Below are 20,971 nucleotides of genomic sequence, written 5' to 3'. Positions count from 1 at the left end.
GTGGCGTACACCGCTCCGTCAGTATCCTCCCTGGGATCCATTTGCTGTGGAGCTACACTCCTGAGCTCCGGGCCTTCTTGGTCATGGTCCTTGACCGGGTTGAGACGTTCATTGTCTGCAACCTGCCCCTCGACCCAAGGCTAAGGTACGAGGGCCGTGTCTCCGTCCTCTGCAGGCCCACACAGGATCCACGCTCAGGGAGGGAGATCACAATACCAAAGACCAAGAACCAAAATGGCTTTATTATTAAATATGAAATTTAAAGTGTCACTAAAATGTGAGTCCTCCACCCTCACCCACTAGATGGTTCCTCTATCTCTTGGTTCCCCAGTCTCCTGATAACCAGGAGGGCAGCACCTAGTGCATTCTAGCCCCCTCTAGTGGAAGAAGTGTGGTGTTGGATGTGAAGGAAGGGTCCTGACCATCGCACTGTTCTTACCTCAGAGGAGGAACACTACACTCCATTAGAGAAGTGCAGCATCCCTGTGGCGGTCGAACCCTCAGGGGCGCCACATTTGGGCTAAAGAACACAAGGAATGGACATTAGACCAGTGGAAATCTGTGCTTTGGTCTGATGAGTCCAAATTTGAGATCTTTGGTTCCAACCACCGTGTCTTTGTGCGACGCAGAAAAGGTGAACGGGTGGACTCTACATGCCTGGTTCCCACCGTGAAGCATGGAGGAGGAGGTGTGATGGTGTGGGGGTGCTTTGCTGGTGACACTGTTGGGGATTTATTCAAAATTGAAGGCATAGTGAACCAGCATGGCTACCACAGCATCTTGCAGCAGCATGCTATTCCATCCGGTTTGCGTTTAGTTGGACCATCATTTATTTTTCAACAGGACAATGACCCCAAACACACCTCCAGGCTGTGTAAGGGCTATTTGACCAAGAAGGAGAGTGATGGGGTGCTACGCCAGATGACCTGGCCTCCACAGTCACCAGACCTGAGCCCAATCGAGATGGTTTGGGGTGAGCTGGACCGCAGAGTGAAGGCAAAAGGGCCAACAAGTGCTAAGCATCTCTGGGAACTCCTTCAAGATTGTTGGAAGACCATTTCCGGTGACTCACTGCTTGTATCACTGCCCACTGATGGCGATTTGTTTGAGGGCAGTACTAGAAGCTGTGGGGCAATGCTGGTATCACTCACTGCTTCTATCTCCGTCCCCTGATGACATCTTCTTTCACAGAAGCTGTGGCGGAGATAAAAGCAGAGAGCCGGCGCTGCACTCGTCTCTCCCACAGCAGCCATCACCATGGATCTAGCACGTCTTCAGAGGGCGGCAATGCAAGAAACTAGTTAGTAACTGCAGCGCTTCCCCCTGATAACATCCTGTTCCAGGAGGGCCATGGAAGCTGCAGGGAAGTGAGTGCAGTCCCAGCCTCCTCAAACAAAACATCACAGGAAGTGCAGTAAAAAAAACATATATAGGGATTAGGTAGATAGGGAAAAGTGTAGGGTATTGCGTAATAAAGCTAATTACAAAAGTGGTTAGGGTTAGTGATGAGCAAACATGCTCGTTTAACCCTTTAAATGAGCATGCTTGGGTGCTTACCGAGTATCTTCGGTGTGCTCGTATATTATGCTCGAGTCCCTGCGTCTGCATGATTTACGGCTGTCAGACACCCTCAACACATGCAAGGATTGCCTGTCTGTTAGGGAAACCTCACATGTGTTGAGACTGTCTTACAGCTGTAAATCATGCAGACACAGGGACTCGAACATAATATTCGAGCACGCTGAATCTACTCAGTAAGCACCAGAGCACCCTCGCTCATCACTAGTTAGGGTGTAAGGTTAGACATTTGTATTGTCACTAGTTTTTAACTGTCTCATTTGCCATCCCAGGGTCATGACTGCTATCCTATCCTTTACACATATAATGAAGCCCAGGGGACCCTGAGCTTTGGAGGAAAACTGGATGTTCCCAAGCAAAGTTCACAAAGAGGGATGACTGCAAGAGAAAGATTTCAGAATCTGGACAAGAAGGCCAGCTCTGATACAAATAGCAGTGCCCTGGAGTCTTTACACAAGAACAGCATCAGGTAATCAATATTTGGAACAATTTTTCACGTGTCACAGTGACCACACACTTTAGATAGCTGTCAGCCGAATGAGCGAACATGAGGACATAGCTGTCAGCCAAAAGCTATCCCTGATGACTCCATCCACACACACAAGAAAGCTCTTCTGTATTTTCATGTGTTTTTGTTAGGGAGAGGGGAGTAGGCAGCTTCTATACTCCTCGGGTGGCAGCTGATCTCTCAAGAGAACAAAAAGATTGAGCATGTGAATATTAAAGTGCCTGATCATTCTGATGTCATGTGAGAGTCGGGAGACCACATACATCTAAGATGGTTGATCGATCCTTCCAATATCTGCGGATGTCGCAGACGAATGTAATCTTATGTGTTTTAATCTTATTGCCTTCAGATACTGAACACAAGCTTACTGGCCTCTTGAAAAAGAGAATAGCACAGGATATAGTAGCCCATTATCTGTCCCTTGAAACAGCCTTTATCTCCCATTAAGCAGATACAGTATAATGAGCGCTGCTGAGCTTATTACAGTCAAGAACTTCAATATTAACTAGATACTCAGAATATTAACAGACTTATGTACTTTACAGTCAAATCTCTGTGCTGACTGGAGGGAAGGTAAAATGTACAAAGTTCTGCACCACTGGGATGGATGGAGGCATGTGTATCTGGGACATCAAGGTAAGCGACACGCAGCATTCACACACTGTCATAGTCATGTCCTGTTTCCTATACTTTAACTGAAAGAGTATAAACAGCATGTTACTCTTACAGCATGTGGATGCCTTGGGGGGGCTTTTTTTACTGAGGTATAGGCATTCTTTATAATAAAATATTTTTGTAGCATTAGTAGTTAAGCTATTACCAGTGCACCAACTTCCATCAGCCACAAGGGGGAGCGATGGGTTACCATTGTGGCTTGGAGCTTGCTGACGGCCCCCATAACTGCCCTATTAGTCCTCCTTACCTTACAGCTACAGGCTGTGCTTCATAGGAGAGCAACAATTTCACAACGCAATAAATACTACTGTAACATGAAGCGTGGCGGTAGCCGGGGGCAAGGTACGTGTGTTACACACCCAGCCACGCTACATGGAAATGGGGATCCTGGCTGGGTGTGTGGTCTTTAGCTGTGATGGTGATACGCCCTTGCAGACCGCATGGTGCCATTGTATTCGGCCGGCCAGGACCAGATGTTACCAAGTTCACTGAGGGAGACCACAGTTCATAAATAAACGTATTTTTACTGACCAATAACGTTTGAGGAACTATGTACAGCAGGTAATAGGTATGTTTTTGTTATGACATGGAACATTATCACACACTTCCTTTCGCCCACTACTTTGTTTAGCTCTTCTGCCTCAACACAGCCCAGCACACACTATTCAAGGAGCCTCCTTGTCCCCAATAGCAGCCTTCTCCCCTTAGGGGAGTTTTCTATACCAATATGGCTGCTACTTAGCTTTCCGCTTTATTGACGCCTCGGGACCATCACACGGGGCATTTCCTCTTCGTCTCGCTTAACCTTCCTTCTCGGTCACGTTACCAGACTGATAGAGAACTTCGTACCGTCCCTCTAGACTTCCTGCCCCAGTGACCGATGCTTCCTTTTCTCTCTTTTCCTCTGGACCGGCTCCAGACACTACTCACTCACTTCTCGTTGTCACTTCTGTCATAGAAATTTACTACCTGCCTCGGTCATCTCCCTCTTGCCACAAAAGTACCCACTGCATGTGGTTCTGCTACTCTGCCAGACCTGAGGTCTGCTACTAGTGCAGGCTTGTCCCTATCTGACTGGAAGCTCTCTGTTGTCCCTTCACTTTAGCCCCTCCCACTATGGGCTAGTCCTAATCATTAACTGTAACTCTAACTGTCCCTGTCAACTACCTGTGCTTGGGCAGAACACAACTTCCTTACTAACAATACAAGTTATTAGACATATAACACATCATAATGCTTGACATCACTTTACAGATCTTCAAGGGGGACTGTAGGCAACACCTCCACTTCCTTACACTGTGATATTGCTGAATATAATATAACATATCAAACTATCAGAGGTTCAAGACTAAACAATACAGTAAAAATAAAAATAACTTAAAATAAATGTTTAACTCACTCAACTTTTTTCCCTACAAAAATGAATTAAAAAAGAAGAGACATGTACAAAAGATTGGTTGGATTTCCTAACTTTGAAAAATGTAAATATTTATTAAGAAACAAACACAAAAAAACCTAGAAATGGCAAATTAAAACATTTAATATTGCGCCAGAACCTGTTTCCTAGCCTTGGGATACAACCCATATGACCGGCATGATAAACAAGTAAATGTGGTGGATATCTTAGATAAGTATGAATGGGCAAAAGCCCTAAAGTGATGACAAGTAGTATTCAGTAAAGAAGAAAGGTGCAATACACATGTACAAACAATAAATAGTGCCGTATCAAAAGAATATATTGTATAAAATTAAATATGCAATAGCTATGTGCAATAAAGTGCCATGTGCATAGTCACCAGGTAAACTGGAGCATAGAAAAAGCATCATATGTGAAAGAGGACCTACGTGTATCGCCACAGGAAGCGGCTTCCTCAGGGGCCACCTCCTGTGGTGATACATGTGGGGTCTTCTTTCCCCATATGATCCCATAAATATTTACATTGCTCAAATTTAGGAATCGCAACTAATCTTTTGTACGCGTCTTTCCTCTTAGGGCAGGTACAGACGAACATATATTCTACAGTACATCCGAGAAAAACGGTCCAATTATACTTAGCACATTCCGATCAGACTATGATCAGAGTGTGATCCAACTTTCTCAAAGGTGAAGAATTAAAGAAAATAAAAAAAGTTTACCTTCTCCATTGAGTCTGTCCGTAAAAATTGTACCGCACTCAGATGTCATTCGAGTGCAGTCCGATGTTTTCCACGGACTCATAGACACGAATGGGTGAAGGCCTTCAGATTATCGGAGGCAAATCATACATGCTGCAATTTTTTTTCCTTGGATCAAAATCGGACAGGGGCATTTTGCAATCCAGTGTTTTGATGGATCACACTCGTACCAAAACTACGGTCTTCTGCAAGAGCCCTTACACGTTCTTTGGTTAGCATTCCATTACTATACAGGTGGATCCTCACGCCATTGTTACTTTTTACATATTTGAGATCGTCATAATCTAAAAAAGTTTGATCTGTGAAAATATAATTTCATTTAAACTGTACCATTAAATGTCAAAAAAAGAAAAAATCAATATGGCTGAATTACCATTTTTCGGACATCCCCTTGTCCCCAAGAGACCAGACACTTGTTTCATGGCTTAGGTTGCTTTCATATTGCGTTCTGTTTCTCCGTCGAGGCATATGTCTTAAAATTCCCTGCAAAACGGGGTCTGGACGTATGCTGTGACGGGGGCCATAGACTGCAATGGTGATGGCAGAGCGAACGTGAGCTCTGCCGTACACTTTTTTCGGGAGTGTACACCCACAGGAGGCTGCTGCGTCTGAGTGTCCGCCTTCTGTGGGCGTACACTCCTGAAAAGTGCAGGGCAGAGCTCGCGTTTGCTCTGCTGTCACCATTGCGGTCTATGGCCCTTGTCAGAGCATACGTCCAGAACCCGTTTTGCCGGGAATTTTAGGACGTATGCCCCGACGGGGACACAGAACACAATGTGAAAGCACCCTCACACATTTGAAAGATTAGAAACCTGTAATCTCCTGCAACTTTTTAGAGCTATTTTTTTTCCAAAACAATTTTTTTTTGTTCTTTTTTTAACTGCTTAATTAAATATTATAAAACGTGTACATTCGGTTTAGCTGTGATCAGACGAACCTGGAGACTCATATGGCCAGGACATTTTTAAAAACTAATATGTAGATCTTTTAGGATTGAACCCAGATGAACCTAGAATTGTTGTCTGTAGCACAATTGTACAATTATATTTTCTGCTTTCCTTTCTTAGAGCCTGGAGTCGGCAATGAAAGATTTGAAGATCATATAAAAGCATTAAAGCAGAACCTGATCCAGCAGCTTCTCTGTCCTCTCATTTCTCTCTGCTTCGCTTCAGTTTTAGTTTTGAGTTTTTACAGGATGACATTTTTCAGCATTGTTTTACTCAAGAGTTGTAAGCTGGCCGATGGGATGTCAGCTTTTAAATGCAATCATGTAAATGAAAAATCCATGTATTTTCTAGGACTTCTTAAAACATAAAACCCATCTGGAAATGTAGTAACTCAGCAACTGGAAATGAGCTTTTAGTACTGGAGCCAGGCTTTTTACCTAGACTGTTTCCTGATGACAGATGTTTACAAGCAATGCCATGAATGATTTTTCAACAAAACTATAAATTGTACTGTTTAGAAAAGAAAAATTATGAAAAAATAAATATTGCTTTGCTTTGGTTTTAAAAATGAAATTGCCCTGTCCAAAGATGTCAAACACTGAATTTTGCATTAGCCATGTATAAAATAGATGACAATTCTACACAAATGGTGATTCTTTACTGTAAGAGCAGTGAGATTATGGAACTCTCAAAATATTTTACAGGTTATGGTACTAGACTCTGTGATGGGACATTGATCCAGGGAGCTAGTGGCAATCAGCATCTGCCGTGTGTGGTCTTCGCCTTCCTCTGGATCAACATGTTAGGTTATAGATTGAACTCGATGGATTTCAAAATTATGAAATAAACAATATACATACCACATTGAGCAATAAATGTTTAGTAAGTGGAGATTCCTAAATATTCCTGACCTAGGCAGTAGATATTGGGAACATGAAAAAGTACCAATATCAAGAGAGGAACCATGAGTATTAAGACTCGGTTCACACTTGCATTTTGACATTCTCTTTGTCTGCACCATTTTTAGGAACAAATGGAATTAATGTAAGAACCAGAGCTGTTGTATATCTGATGCAAACGGTAGCAGGCAGTCTCCCGTTGTTTATCATGGGGTTCATCGGGGTTCCAGATGTTTTTTGGAACTTTTTCTTCCGTTCTAGAAATTGTAGCATAAAGAACCCAGATGGACCTCATAAAAAGCAATGGGGTTCCCCGAGCTTCCTTTTGCATCAATTATGCAATGGATCAGTATTTGACAGAAATTTAGTTTGCTTTGTTCCCTAAAAGGGTATGTGCACACAACTTCTTTTTCAAGTTGGATTCCACCTGAAGAAGTGCGGCGTTTCGCCTCAATAAATTAACATAATACACATGAATGTAAAAACAAAATTGCTATGCAAATGTTCAATGTTTTGTTATTTCTTTTAACTGCTTCAGGGTTCAGAAGCTGTGCAATGGTTAAAAGCAACAGCATGTCATTCATTGCGTAGCGTCTGCTAGTATAAATTATAGAAAAAAAAATGCCAGGAGTGGAGCCACCATAAGACTATGTCAAAACCACCAGCGAAGCCACTTATGGGAAAAAAACAAAACAAATTCCAGCTTTTTCCTGAAGTGGCTTCGCTTAGGAAAAAACATTTGACTGCACACTAATGTCATCTGAGTTCGCTCCGATTTCCACAGACTGACAGAATGGAGAGGATGGGGAAAAAAAAAAAAAATAATAATAATAATTTTTATTTTTATAGCGCCAACATATTTCGCAGCACGTTACAAATTTTAGGGTCGACTTTTACAAACAATACAGAATAAGCATATCTCATATCGAAAGGAGTGAGGGCCCTGCTCGCAAGCTTACAGTCTATGAGGAAATGGGGGAGACACAAAAGGTAAAGTGTACATATAATGTATAATGCAGCCTTGATATACTAAATAGGATAAATAATAATACATGGACTGGTCGCCAGCCAGTATGTATACAGTCCTGACAGAGGCTATTATGTGCATGGTTGGTATGAACCTGAAATTGAAGAAGATTTTAATATGAGGGAAAACTGGGACAGACAGATAGTGTGTGGATGCGATACGCCAGTCTCAGGCTGCGTGCCCACGTAGCGTTTTTCAAGCGTTTATGCTGCGGAATTTCCGCAGCGTAAACGCTTGTTAAACGCTAGGTAATCCGCACCCCATGGTCCCCAAGGAGATTCCGCATGTTCTATGCACATGCTGCGTACAAAAATCCGCAGCATGTCATTTAATTTTGCGGAAGCGCAGCGGAACTCCCGCCATTGACTTGCATTGAGACGCATAGAAACCGCGACTGTACTTTTGTACAAGCGGCTTCTATGTGTCTCTATGTGCGGATGGTACCCAGTTCTGGAGGAGAGAAGACTCTCATCCAGACCTGGGTACCATTGTACCTGTAAAAAAAGAATAAAATAACAAATAAAGTTTATACTCACCTTTCCGAAGGCTTTTCTCTGAATGCTGGCATCGCTTGAGGACCTGCGGTGACGTCACAGTCATGTGACCGCAGGCCCTTCACCGCTCTGTCTCGCGATATGCTGGCATCCAGGAACCAGCCAGGAAGCAGCGCTGCAGCACACGCCGGGGCCTCGGGGGTGAGTATAGCTTTATTTGTTTTAATTTTTACGGTTCACACTGTATAAATCCATGCTGTTTGCATGGATTTATACAGTGTGACCTAGTTGTCAAGCACTTTCCAAGTGATGCTATCGCCTGGAAAGCGCTTGTCAATCTGCATGCGGAAACGCATGTGAATCCGCATGTGGATCTGCATGTATTCTGCAGGAAAAACGCATGTACAATCTGCATGCATTTTTTCTGCCAGGGAGATGCAGAAATGCTGCAGAAATTTTCTGCTTCATTTCTGCATCGTGGGCACATAGCCTAAAGAAATGGGTTTTTAGGGTCCGCTTGAAACTGCGTGATAAGTTTAAATTGAACTCTATATTGGATGGGTAACCAATGCAATGACTGGCACAGGGAAGAGGCATCTGAGTAGCGGTTGGCGAGGAATATGATCCTGGCTGCTGCGTTAAGGACGGATTGGAGAGGGGAGAGTTTAGTAAGAGGGAGACCGATTAGTAGAGAGTTGCAGTAGTCCAGACGAGAATGAATAAGAGCGACAGTAAGAGTTTTTGCCGAGTCAAAGGTGAGAAATGTCCTGATTCTTGAGATGTTTTTGAGGTGTAGATGACATGAACGAGCGAGTGATTTGATGTGAGGAGTGAAGGAAAGATCCGAGTCAAAAATGACCCCAAGACAGCGGGCTTGTTGCTGGGGAGTAATGGTTGAGCCACAAACGGAAATGGCAATATCGGGCACAGGTAGATTAATGGAGGGAGGAAAGACGAGTAGTTCAGTTTTTGACAGATTCATTTTTAGACAGAGAGAGGACATAATGTTAGACACAGCAGAAAGACAATCACTGGTCTTTTGTAGTAATGCAGGGGTGATGTCCGGAGCAGACGTGGATAATTGGGTGTCATCAGAATAGAGATGGTACTGAAAACCGAATCTACTGATTGTTTGTCCAATAGGAGCGGTGTATAAGGAGAAAAGAAGGGGGCCTAGGACTGATCCTTGAGGAACCCCGACAGTAAGGGGAAGTAGGGAGGAGGAGGAGCTGGTAAAAGACACAGAGAAGGAGCGGTCAGAGAGATAGGAGGAGAACCAGGAGAGAACCGTGTCCTTGAGGCCAATAGTGCGGAGCATAGTGAGGAGGAGCTGGTGATCCACAGTGTCAAATGCTGCAGAGAGATCCAGGAGAATCAGCAGGGAGTATTGACCATTAGATTTAGCTGTTAGTAGATCATTAGAGACTTTAGTGAGGGCAGTTTCAGTAGAATGTAAAGAGCGGAAACCAGATTGTAAAGGGTCAAGAAGAGAGTTGTCTGAGAGATAGTGGATTAGACGAGAATGGACCAGGCGTTCCTGGAGTTTAGAGATAAAGGGAAGATTGGAAACAGGTCTGTAGTAGGCCGTGCAGTTCTGGTCAAGGGATGGTTTTTTAAGTAATGGATGTATGCTGGCGTGTTTAAAAGAAGAGGGAAAGATACCAGATGAGAGGGAGAGGTTGAAAATTTTAGTTAGGTGGGTGGTGACAGCTGGAGCAAGGGACTGAAGGAGATGTGAGGGAATAGGGTCACTGGTGCAGGTGGTAGGGCGAGAAGATGCGAGGAGCCTGATCACTTCATCTTCCGTGACGGGTTCGAAATCAGAAAGTGAGCAAGATACAATGTGGCGGGGGAGAGCATGTATAATATTTGGGGATTGGGAGAAAATTTCCTGTCGGATATGGTCAATTTTTTCTTTGAAATAATTGGCCAGATCATCTGCGCTGAGGTCGGTGATCGGGGCCTGTGCTGTTTGACTGAGGAGAGAATCAAACGTGTCAAAGAGTCGTTTAGGATTATTGGAAAGTGAGATTATGAGGTTGTTAAAGTAGGTTTGTTTGGAGAGGTGAAGCGCAGAGTTATATGTTTTCAGCATAAATTTATAATGGAGGAAATCTTCGGGCAGATTAGATTTTCTCCACAGCCTTTCAGCACACCTGGAACACCGCTGGAGAAGACGTGTTTGAGGTGTGTGCCAGGGGTTGTCTCCGTCTATGCTGAATTGTTCTTTGTGTAGGAGGTGAGGCTTCATCTAGGGCACATAGCATTATTTCATTATAATGCTTCAATGCAGAGTCGGGACATGAGAGGGAGGAGATTGGGGCCAATGATGATTGCAACTTTTTCATAAATTTCTGGGTGTTAATGGTACGTATGTTTCTATAAGTGTGGAAAGTGGGGGGGTCTTGAGTAGAGTCACAGCTCTTGACAGAGAATGAAAGAAGATTATAGTCAGATAGTGGAAGGGGAGAGTTAGTAAAGTCATGTACTGAGCAAAGCCGGGAGAAGATCATGTCCAATGTGTTCTCGTCCTCATGTGTAGGAGAATTAGCAAGCTGTGAACGGCCGAAGGAGGAGGTTAGGGATAAAAGATGAGCGGCAGATGGGGAAAGAGGATCGCCAATTGGGATGTTAAAATCTCCCATGATTATCGTGGGGATGTCGCAGGATAGAAAATTTGGAAGCCAGGCAGCAAAGTGATCCAGGAACTGATGGGAGGGACCTGGAGGGCTATAGACAACCGCCACTCGCAGGGAGAAGGGCCGGTAGAGTCTGACTGTGTGGGCCTCAAAAGACGGGAAGATAAGGGAGGGTACTGGGGGGATAACCTAAAAAGTACATTTTGTTGAAAGAAGCAGACCAACACCTCCACCTGATCTGTTGTCAGGTCTCGGAGTATGAGAGAAGTGTAGGCCACCATAGGAGAGAGCTGCAGCGGCGGTGGTGTCCGACTGCTGGATCCAGGTTTCAGTGAGAGCCAGAAGGTTGAGGGAATTAGAGTGGAAAAAGTCATGGATGTAAGAGAGTTTATTACACGCTGAGCGCGCATTCCAAAGGGCACAGTTGAATGAGACAGAAGATATGCAGGGAATATTAATGAGACTAGATGGTGGCCCGATTCTAATGCATCGTGTATTCTAGAATATGCATGCGGCTGACCGGGCGCGACTAAGCAGCAAAGCAGTGTTTAAATGGGTTGTGCACTACTTTTAATTAACTTCACAATGTATCCCCTCGGTGCCCCTAATGAATTGTGTCATTACGTCATGTTGTCAATCCTGCTTGTGACAACATCGCTGACGACGCACAGCCAGCACGTAATTCTCCCGCCTGCAGCCGGATCTTGCTTCCGTTTACATCACGACTATTTGCGCCTGCAGCCAGGGGTCTGCTGTTCCGCGCACCACAGTGAATGACGAGCTGTGGGCGGGGTTATCCCACATCGTGTCACATCCAGCATCCACAGCGCGGTCTGTCAATGTGGTTTGTATGGCTCCGTCATTCCTCTAATCCTGGTTTGTATGGCTGACTTATTTTGGATTGTACGCCTTCCTCATCTTAGCTTGTATGGGCTGCTTATCCTGGTTTTCTATGACCTACTCATTCTCCCATCTCCACAGCACACTTAAAAAACTTAACCCTAATCCTCCCCTTGTTTCCTTTTCTCTGCTCCAGCGCTGTCGGTCCTGTTTTCAGCAGCTCCTCGCAGGATGTGAGGCACAGCACGCGCTCTCAGATACTGCTGTGATTAGCTGCTGTCTGTAGATTCGCTGCTTTCCACGCCGGGACTAAGTGCGTGGAGAGGCACAAATCTGCATTCACTTTAGTAGCACATGCTGCAGATGCGGCTATGAAGATTTAAGAATAATACAATGAATACACAAAATAATACTTTATTATTAACTATTATTGGTTATAGAACTTAATACAACTGAACAAAATTATTAAACAGATGATCAAAATATATAAACTATTCCATGAATATCTAACAATATTTTACAATAAATCATTGGACAAAAGAAGTACGACCCTTGAATATATTTCTTAACAATATCAACCTAAAATATTTTTGTACATAACATTTTTGGTGAATACTTTTGGACTATCTGTAAGCAACTTTCCTTGTAAATGGGTATCCAAAACTTGCACCTTGACATTGGATCTCATTTTAACTCTTGAAAATGCAACATAGAGTTGTCCATGACCAAAAACGGGCTCCGGTAAATATATGCCAACACGGTGTAGAGTTTGACCTTGTGACTTGTTTATTGTCATGGCAAATGCTGGTTTTACTGGAAACTGTCGACGTCTAAGCCTAAATGGAAGACCGGTGTCTGAAGGACATAAATCAATGCGTGGAATGAACACTTCGTCTCCTTTTGCAGATCCAGTGATCACTGTTGCTTGAATTATGTGGGAATGGAGTCCAGTAACAATAAGGCGAGTTCCATTACATAGACCATTTCTTGTATTTAGATTCCGAAGCAACATTACGATTGCTCCAACTTTAAGTTGTAGTCTGTGGGATGGCATTCCTGATGGCGTAACACTATTTAAAAATTCAACTGGATAATGCTCTCGCTCATCTTCATTGTCTACATCCACCGAATCATCACTTTTGTACAATTTATACTCTCCAGGCATTCTATCCATCACACGGGAATTTAGCAGAGTCACGTCATCGTTTTTGGTACAGAGAATTGCATAGGAAGAGGCCCTCTCAACACTGCTTTGGTAGTTTACATCTATTTCAACGCGTTGTCCAAAAACATCACTTACGATGCAGTCAGTGCACAGCATGTCTTCTGGTATTTCAATAATGTATTCTCCAAGGTTATATTCATTGCTAAGTTCACCATTACCAAGTTTAAGAAGCCAGTTGCTGTACTCTGGGTCAGAAGATCGCATGTTGTTAATTAGTTGGAGTTTATTAAACTCTTTCCAAAAGTCTGACATTTTTAAGGTTGACTCGATAATATTTGTTCTTGTTCCATTTGGTACAACTGGAAGGCATTGCCTAAAATCTCCGCCAAGGACAAAAACTTTACCTCCAAAAGGAATTTCATTTTTTTCAGCAATATTTGTAGTCATAACTTCACGCAGAAGTCTGTCAATTAAGCTCAAAGCATATTTGGGTGCCATGGTGCACTCATCAAGTATCAAAAGATTTGCACTGTTTAACTGTTTTCCTGCAAATGTGTCTTGTTTGATTCTGGAAACGGAGATTTCATTGAACTGGTATCCCAAACAGTGAATGCATAGTGCGACCTCCTTGTAAAAGGTTTGCTGCAATACCTGTTGTAGCCGATGGCAATACGACTTTTCCCAACCCTCTATCGTGATGCATTAAAACTTCATAGAGGTATGTTTTACCGCTGCCTCCAGGACCGTCAATAAAGAAACATTTTGGCGTTGGATCGGCTTGGTTTTCTACAGCGCTCACAATAGTATCATATGCAATCCGTTGTTCTTGATTTAAGGAGTTTTTCTTCTCTGTTGCCAACAATAATTCATAAGCTTCGTCATACTCTTGAATTTGTGCAACTTGACTTGCAGGCTGTGGCAAATTAAAGTCTGAAAACGTTTTTCCATGCAGTAGTAGGATATTTTGGACATCTTGCATGGCATAAGATTCACAATTTTGACAATTTCCACTTTTGTTGTGAAGACGTAAGCAGTAATCTTCAATTATATGTTCTTTGAAATTTGTCCAAAGTTGAGCAGGATTTGTAGGCGGTCCAAAGACACAAATGTAGGCAAACAATTCACGAAGTTTCTTAGGCATATGTAGGGTAACTGCGTCTTCTAAAGTAAGTGTCCACATAGTATCATCCAATAGAAGTCCTAAATCCAAAGCTGCAGCTTTAAATGTATCGTGCAATACTCCATTAACTGTTTTCAAATCTTCGTAACTTCTAGCTCCTTTGACAATGCAGTAGTAACAGCCGAAGGCAATATCTTTCTTGATCCTTGACACTAACAGTATACATGCGTCCAATTATTCTGCTAAGCCCTCGTTGTCTTGGCTTCCAAGTTTTATTCCAAATGTAATGCTCTGGAATCTCTCGATACAAATACTGCCTTGCATTTTCGTCATGTTGGTTCAGCAAAAACAATTCCATTAATGTTGACGTTGTGCTTAAATTTTTTGAGACATCTTCGACTTGAGCATTTTCAAAGAAATAAAGCTGCTGTTGATTTGGTAAATGAATAGCTAAACGTATAATGGCATGGGACTGTGAATGCATTGGACACGCAAATATTCTCCAAGCAGCTTCTGGAGCACTGACATATCTTGAGTCAACAAACCGTGATGATTCATCGTGATTGACTGTTTTTTGTTGTATTTCAACGTTAGCTTTGTCATGCCCCTTGTAGATGTACTTGAAAAGATATTTAGCACTTTTTATTGAAGCGCAGATTTCAACGTTGATGTGACAGTTTTAGCTTTTTAATAAGTAGGGGTTGTATGGAACGTAGTGGTGAGGACCGGGGAGCGGCTGCCTGTGCGGCTACTTCCGCTCCGAGAAGCCGGGAGATGAGCGACTGCTCGCAGCAGAAGTATCCCGACCCGCAGCGCCGCTCCCCGGTCCTCCCTTGACACCCTAGCTGCATGAATGTCAGCGGTGCTGCCTGTGCGGATACTTCTGCTGCGATAAGCCGGGACATGAGCGGGCGCTCGCAGAAGTATCCCGACCCGCAGCGCCACTCCCCTGTCCTCCCTTGACACCCTAGCCGCATGGAGGTCAGCGCCGCTGCCTGTGCGGATACTTCCGCTGCGAGAAGCCGGGACATGAGCGGGCGTTCGCAGCAGAAGTATCCCGACCCGCAGCGCCGCTCCCCGGTCCTCACTTGACACGCTAGTCGCTGATCTCCCGACAGTAGCCGCATGGTGTTTCTAAGGTCCGGACATTTGTGTTCAAAATCGCTGATTGGTCGCGGTCGCTGCCCGCGACCAATCACCGATTTGGGCGCCACATTTAAATAGCGGATGCAACCAATCACCGATCTTGGCGCCACATTTAAACACCGCTGTGCTGATTGGTCGCGGACGCTGCCCGCGACCAATCACCGATTTGTGCGCCACATTTAAATAGCGGCCGCGACCAATCACTGATCTTGCAGAGACATTTAAACACCGCTGTGCTGATTGGTTGCCGACGCTGCCCGCGACCAATCACCGATTTGGGCGCCACATTTAAATAGCGTCCGCGACCAATCAGCACAGCGGTGTTTAAATGTGTCTGCAAGATCGGTGATTGGTCGCGGGCGCTATTTAAATGTGGCGCCCAAATCGGTGATTGGTTGCGGGCAGCGTCGGCGACCAATCAGCACAGCGGTGTTTAAATGTGGCGCCCAAATCGGTGATTGGTCGCGGCCGCTATTTAAATGTGGCGGCCAAATCGGTGATTGGTCGCGGGCAGCGTCCGTGACCAATCAGCACAGAGGTGTTTAACTTTTGCGGCAAGATCAGTGATTGGTCGCGGCCGAAGACCGCGACCAATCATCGAATCATATTGTGAGAACCGGGGAGCAGAATCTTATTGGTGAGGACCGGGGAGTGCCGCTGCCTGTGCGGCTACTTCCGCTGCGAGAAGCCGGGAGATGAGCGACTGCTCGCAGAAGTTTCCCGACCCGCAGCGCCGCTCCCCAGTCCTCCCTTGACACCCTAGCCGCATGGATGTCAGCGCCGCTGCCTGTACGGCTACTTCCGCTGCGAGAAGCCTGGAGATGAGCGGCTGCTCGCAGCAGAAGTATCCCCACCCGCAGCTCCCTTCCGCATGGAGGTCAGCGGCGCCAGCGTTCCTTCTGCTGCTACCGGCCGGGAGATGAGCGCCTCGCGCCGGTCATCTCCCGGCTGCATCTCCGTCCCGCAGATAAGCCGCTATTTGCAAAAAAGATGAACTGGAAGCAAGTTTGTTTAATTGTCTTGCATGTCTTACCTATCTCCTGCCCTGTCCAACTGCCATATCTAACTGCCGAGACACTTTGATAAATTATGGCACTTCGATAAAGTATGCATAAATGCTATATGCATAAATGCCCCCGCATAAATGCTGCCCCTTGACTATGTCTCAATATATAGGGACGTATCTGCTTAGATCTACACAGATTTAACACGTTAACAATCAATCAACTAGCTTAAAACAACAGGAGACCATAAAACTGCAGAAAAAAAAACAGACTGACAACTCTACATGGATCATAAACTGTTAAAGTAAGTGTGATGACCTTAAAGTATCATGGATTAAACAACGTAGAGGAGTGAGAAATATATACCAGTGATTAGCTGCAGAGCATAGCAAGGAACATGGAGGTACAATGCAGTTTTCAGAATAGATAACACATAGTAGAGGAGTGAGAAATATATACCTGTAAGAAGAGAAGAAAGATGAATATTAGCAATGCCATATCTAACTGCCGAGACACTTTGATAAATTATGGCACTTCGATAAAGCATGCATAAATGCTATATGCATAAATGTCCCCGCATAAAAAAAATGTTCTCCACCTTCTCCTCATCCAAAAGAATCAGATCACACTCTGATCAGTTTCATTTGCAGAATTACCCAATTCTCTCACATGAGAGAATACATGGTCGTCTGCACCTAGCCTATGAATTGTGCTATCCCAACTGCCCTAACACATTTTATGAAATTGGTAATGGATAGAGCTCTCACCCACGTATGGAGGTACCTTACTGAGTCTTTAGCACAGCAAAAAAGAAAAACTTCCCAAAAGTAAGGAAAGAAACAAATTTTTGGTTAAGTAAGCAAGTCCTCCAGTATAAAGCCATATTGTTTCCCTGTGGTGCCATACCATGCTTAATTGGGTTACATTTGTAAGCATGGCACATTTTTTTGTTGGGTTCATAGGCAGTAAAAAAAACAAAAACAAAACACCCTTTGACTGGAGAGGAGACACGGGAGATACAGGAGATACACGTAAGGGCTAGTAAACTTTTATTGACAACATATTACAGCTCCATATCAAGTCACAATATGGTCACGTGCAGGAACTAAGCATATTGGGCTGGGGAAGGCAAAAAAATACCTCACGGACATAGCATTCGGCTGGCAGCCCCATATACAGTACAGGGGCACCCGCTTGGACAGAACCCTCTTGTGGGCTTGCTCACACGAGCCTACATATCAAATAACACTAGGACCAGTGTTATTCAGTGGGGGAGTGCTGATGACCGATTTTATTCCCTGACAGAATCTGCAGAGCATGCTGCAATTTCACTTTGAAATCAGATGTCACTCGCCCATTCAAGTCTATGGGTGCGTGGAATACATTGAACTGCACTGAGATGACAGCTCAATATTAACATTTTAATCAACAATCTTTAAAAAATAAATTTCCACAATTGGATGTGATTATGAATAAAATGTTCCTGTGCTGAGATAATCTTATAAATGTTCCCCTGCTGTGTATTGTGTAATGGCTGTGTCTGACCTTAAAGGGACATGGTCTGATCATACCACATCTCCTGGGCAGGGGAGGATGCAAAAGAGTATACAGATATTACACCATGGGATCACAGCTGATTCTTTCTTTGAAGTAAAACATTGCTTAAAAACAGGGAGGAAATGTTTTACTCTACAGAAAGAATCAGCTGGGATCTCTGCTGTAATGTCTGTATACTCTTTAGCTTCCTCCCCTGCCCAGGAGATGTGGTATGCTCAGACCATGTACCTGTACGGTCAGACACAGCCATTACACAGCACACAGCAGGGGCACATTTATAAGATTATCTCAGCACAGGGACATTTTATTTAAACACATCCAATTGTGGAACTTATTATTCAAAGATCTATTAATTAAAATTAATGTACATTGTTTGTGGGAAAACCTCTTTAAATAGAAAACAATTGATGCATATTTGGTATAGCTGTAACCGTTGTAGGGATTTGTACTCACTGAGCCACGTTGGAGGTAGGCACAGGTTCACACAGTGATGCAGTCCACGGGTTCAAACAAACTGGTGGTTTATTTAGTGTCCATACACCAGTGAGGAAAAACAAAAGTAACAGCCTTTTCCTGGCACAAAAAAGGAATAACAGAATAAAGCTCAAAATAACAAGTCCATGCAGCACGGCCTCAGCCGTTTAAAGAACGTGCTTTTTCTCTGCCTCCAGGAGACTCTGAGAAGCACATGCAAGGTCTGCTCACCTTGTCCAACACATACCGACAGAGACAGGCGCAGCTGTCTTAAATCAGCCTTCCAAGACCTGGACTGGAGGTAAGTGAGCAGCTGTACCCCCCCCCCCCCCAGCTCTTTCAGCTGCTCGTAAAACCCGGCCCTGTAATCCGGGCCCATTAAATTCCTCTCAGCATTATGTGTGCTGGAGCCTGCTTCTCCGGGTCCTACATCACCAAAGCTTGGCACTTCGGGGACACATACCCCCTGTCCACAACCTGTCTGGCAGCCACCTTACTAACCCCCCCTCTGCCCAAAGCCGGGGGGCTCGGCACCTTCAGTCACCATACAATAAACCCTTGACAAGGCATCAGCATTCCCATGTTGTTTCCCAGGCCTATGCTCTACCCGGAAACTAAAATCTTGTAGAGCCAGGAACCACCTAGTCACTCTGGCATAGTTCCCCTTCTTTTCTCGCATCCACCTCAGTGGGGCATGGTCTGTCACTAACCTGAACCTTCTACCTAACAGGTAATACCTCAGAGTGTCTAACGCCCTCTTAATGGCCAAACATTTTTTTTTTCTACAATGGAGTACTTCTTCTCACAAGTGGAGAGCTTCCGACTGAGATATATTACAGGGTGTTCTTCTCCGTTAATCTCCTGGGACAAGACTGCTCCCAGCCAGACATCCGATGCATCCGTCTGGACCACAAACTCCTTGGAGAAGTTGGGCGCCACCAAGACTGGCTGTTTACAGAGAACCAGTTTAAATTCCTGGAAGGCCGCTTCTGCTTCCGGGGACCACTTGGCCATAGCTGACTTCGTCCCTTTCAGAAGATCCGTCAGCGGGGCTGCTATCAGGGCAAAGTTAGGGACAAATCTTCGATAGTAGCCCACAATGCCTAGAAACGCCCTGATCTGCTTCTTCGAAAGGGGCTGTGGCCAGTTCTAGATCGCCTGGACCATATTTATTTGTGGCTTTATTTCCCCTCTACCAACCACGTACCCTTGGTACTTGGCTTCCTCCATCCCCATGGCACATTTCTTCGGGTTGATAGTAAAGCCCGCCTTCCTTAGGGCATCAAGTATGGCTTGAACTTTGTCCAGATGACTTTCCCAGTCCTGGCTGAATTTGACGATGTCATCTAGGTAGGCCGCTGCATACTTTTTGTGGGGTGCTAAGATCCGGTCCATGGCTCTCTGGAAGGTGGCCGGAGCTCCCTGCAACTCAAACGGCATCCTGACGTATTGATATCATCCGTCTGGCGTCGAGAAGGCTGTCTTCTCCTTGGCCTCTTTGGACAGGGGAATTTGCCAATATCCTTTGGTGAGGTCCAGAGTGGTGATGTACCGAGCGGGTCCTAGCTTTTCGATAAGCTCATCTACCCTAGGCATTGGCTAGGCGTCGAACTTCGAGACCTCGTTCAGCTTCCTATAGTCGTTGCAAAACCGCCATTCCCCATCTGGTTTCGGCACTAAGACTATAGGACTGGACCATCCACTTTTGGACTCTTCAATGACTCCCAGGTTAAGCATCCGCCTCACTTCTTTTGAGATAACCTCTCTGCGGGCCTCAGGGATCCTGTATGGTTTTAGATTGACGCGAACATGAAGCTCTGTGAGAACCTCATGCTCTATGACCTGAGTGAGTCCTGGCAACTCCGAAAACAGGTCTTTATTTCACTGTAGCAACTCTTAGCACTGTTGCTTTTGGGCACGTGACAGTGACTCTGCCACCTTGACCTCTTTCACATCGGCCTCAGCCTCAGCCACTAAACAGGGAGCTTCCCCGGGCTCTCTATCTTGCCATGGCTTAATCAAGTTAACATGGTAAATTTGGTAGGGCCTCCTCTTCCCCAGTTGGTGGATTTTATAGTTGACTTCCCCCACTTTATCTACCACCTAATAGGGGCCCTGCCACTTGGCCATGAACTTGCTCTCCACTGTGGGCACTAGCACAAGCACTCGATCTCCTGGGTTGAACGATCTCACTCTGGCTGACCTATTATACACCCTGGACTGTGCCTCTTGTGCCTTGAGGAGGTGCTCCCTCACAATGGGCATCACGTGGGCAATGTGCTCCACCACGCTCCTATAGGGAGTGGTCTCAGCTTCCCAGGACTCTTTAGCCACATCTAGGAGTCCTCGAGGGTGTCGTCCATACAGTGGTTCAAACGGGGAGAAACCTGTGGAAGCTTGGGGAACTTCCCTGATGGCGAACAACAGATAGGGAAGCAGACAATCCCAGTCTCGGCCATCCTTTTCCACTGCTTTCCTCAACATTGCTTTCAAGGTTTTGTTAAACCTCTCGACCAGTCCGTCCCAGTCCGGGAATGGTACACGGAGGTTCTCAGTTGTGCAATCTGCAATGTCATGCACAATTCCCTCATGACCTTCGACATAAATGGAGTTCCTTGGTCTGTTAGGATCTCCTTAGGCAATCCCGTTCTTGAAAACATGTGGACTAACTCTCGGGCTATACACCTGGCGGAGGAGTTTCGTAGTGGTACGGCCTCCGGATA

At 44.9% G+C, this 20,971-nt stretch overlaps 1 protein-coding gene across 2 annotated transcripts in view; it reads left to right on the top strand.

Moving 5' to 3' along the window:
* Nucleotides 1–6,456, top strand: part of ARPC1B (actin related protein 2/3 complex subunit 1B) — a 104,460-nt gene extending 98,004 nt beyond the window's left edge. For both annotated transcript variants that reach the window (XM_073647894.1, XM_073647893.1), the window contains exons 8-10: nucleotides 1,851–2,047; nucleotides 2,632–2,722; nucleotides 6,004–6,456. In XM_073647894.1, the coding sequence (XP_073503995.1) occupies nucleotides 1,851–2,047; nucleotides 2,632–2,722; nucleotides 6,004–6,042 (327 nt within the window). In that variant the 3' untranslated portion in view covers nucleotides 6,043–6,456. The remainder of the gene's footprint in view (nucleotides 1–1,850; nucleotides 2,048–2,631; nucleotides 2,723–6,003) is intronic.
* The last annotated feature ends 14,515 nt before the right edge of the window (nucleotides 6,457–20,971 follow it).

Source organism: Phyllobates terribilis, unplaced genomic scaffold (assembly GCF_046119375.1).
Source record: "Phyllobates terribilis strain yellow unplaced genomic scaffold, ASM4611937v1 Scaffold_9__5_contigs__length_417890890, whole genome shotgun sequence".
Taxonomy (NCBI): domain Eukaryota; kingdom Metazoa; phylum Chordata; class Amphibia; order Anura; family Dendrobatidae; genus Phyllobates; species Phyllobates terribilis.
This window is presented reverse-complemented; position numbering and strand designations above follow the sequence as displayed.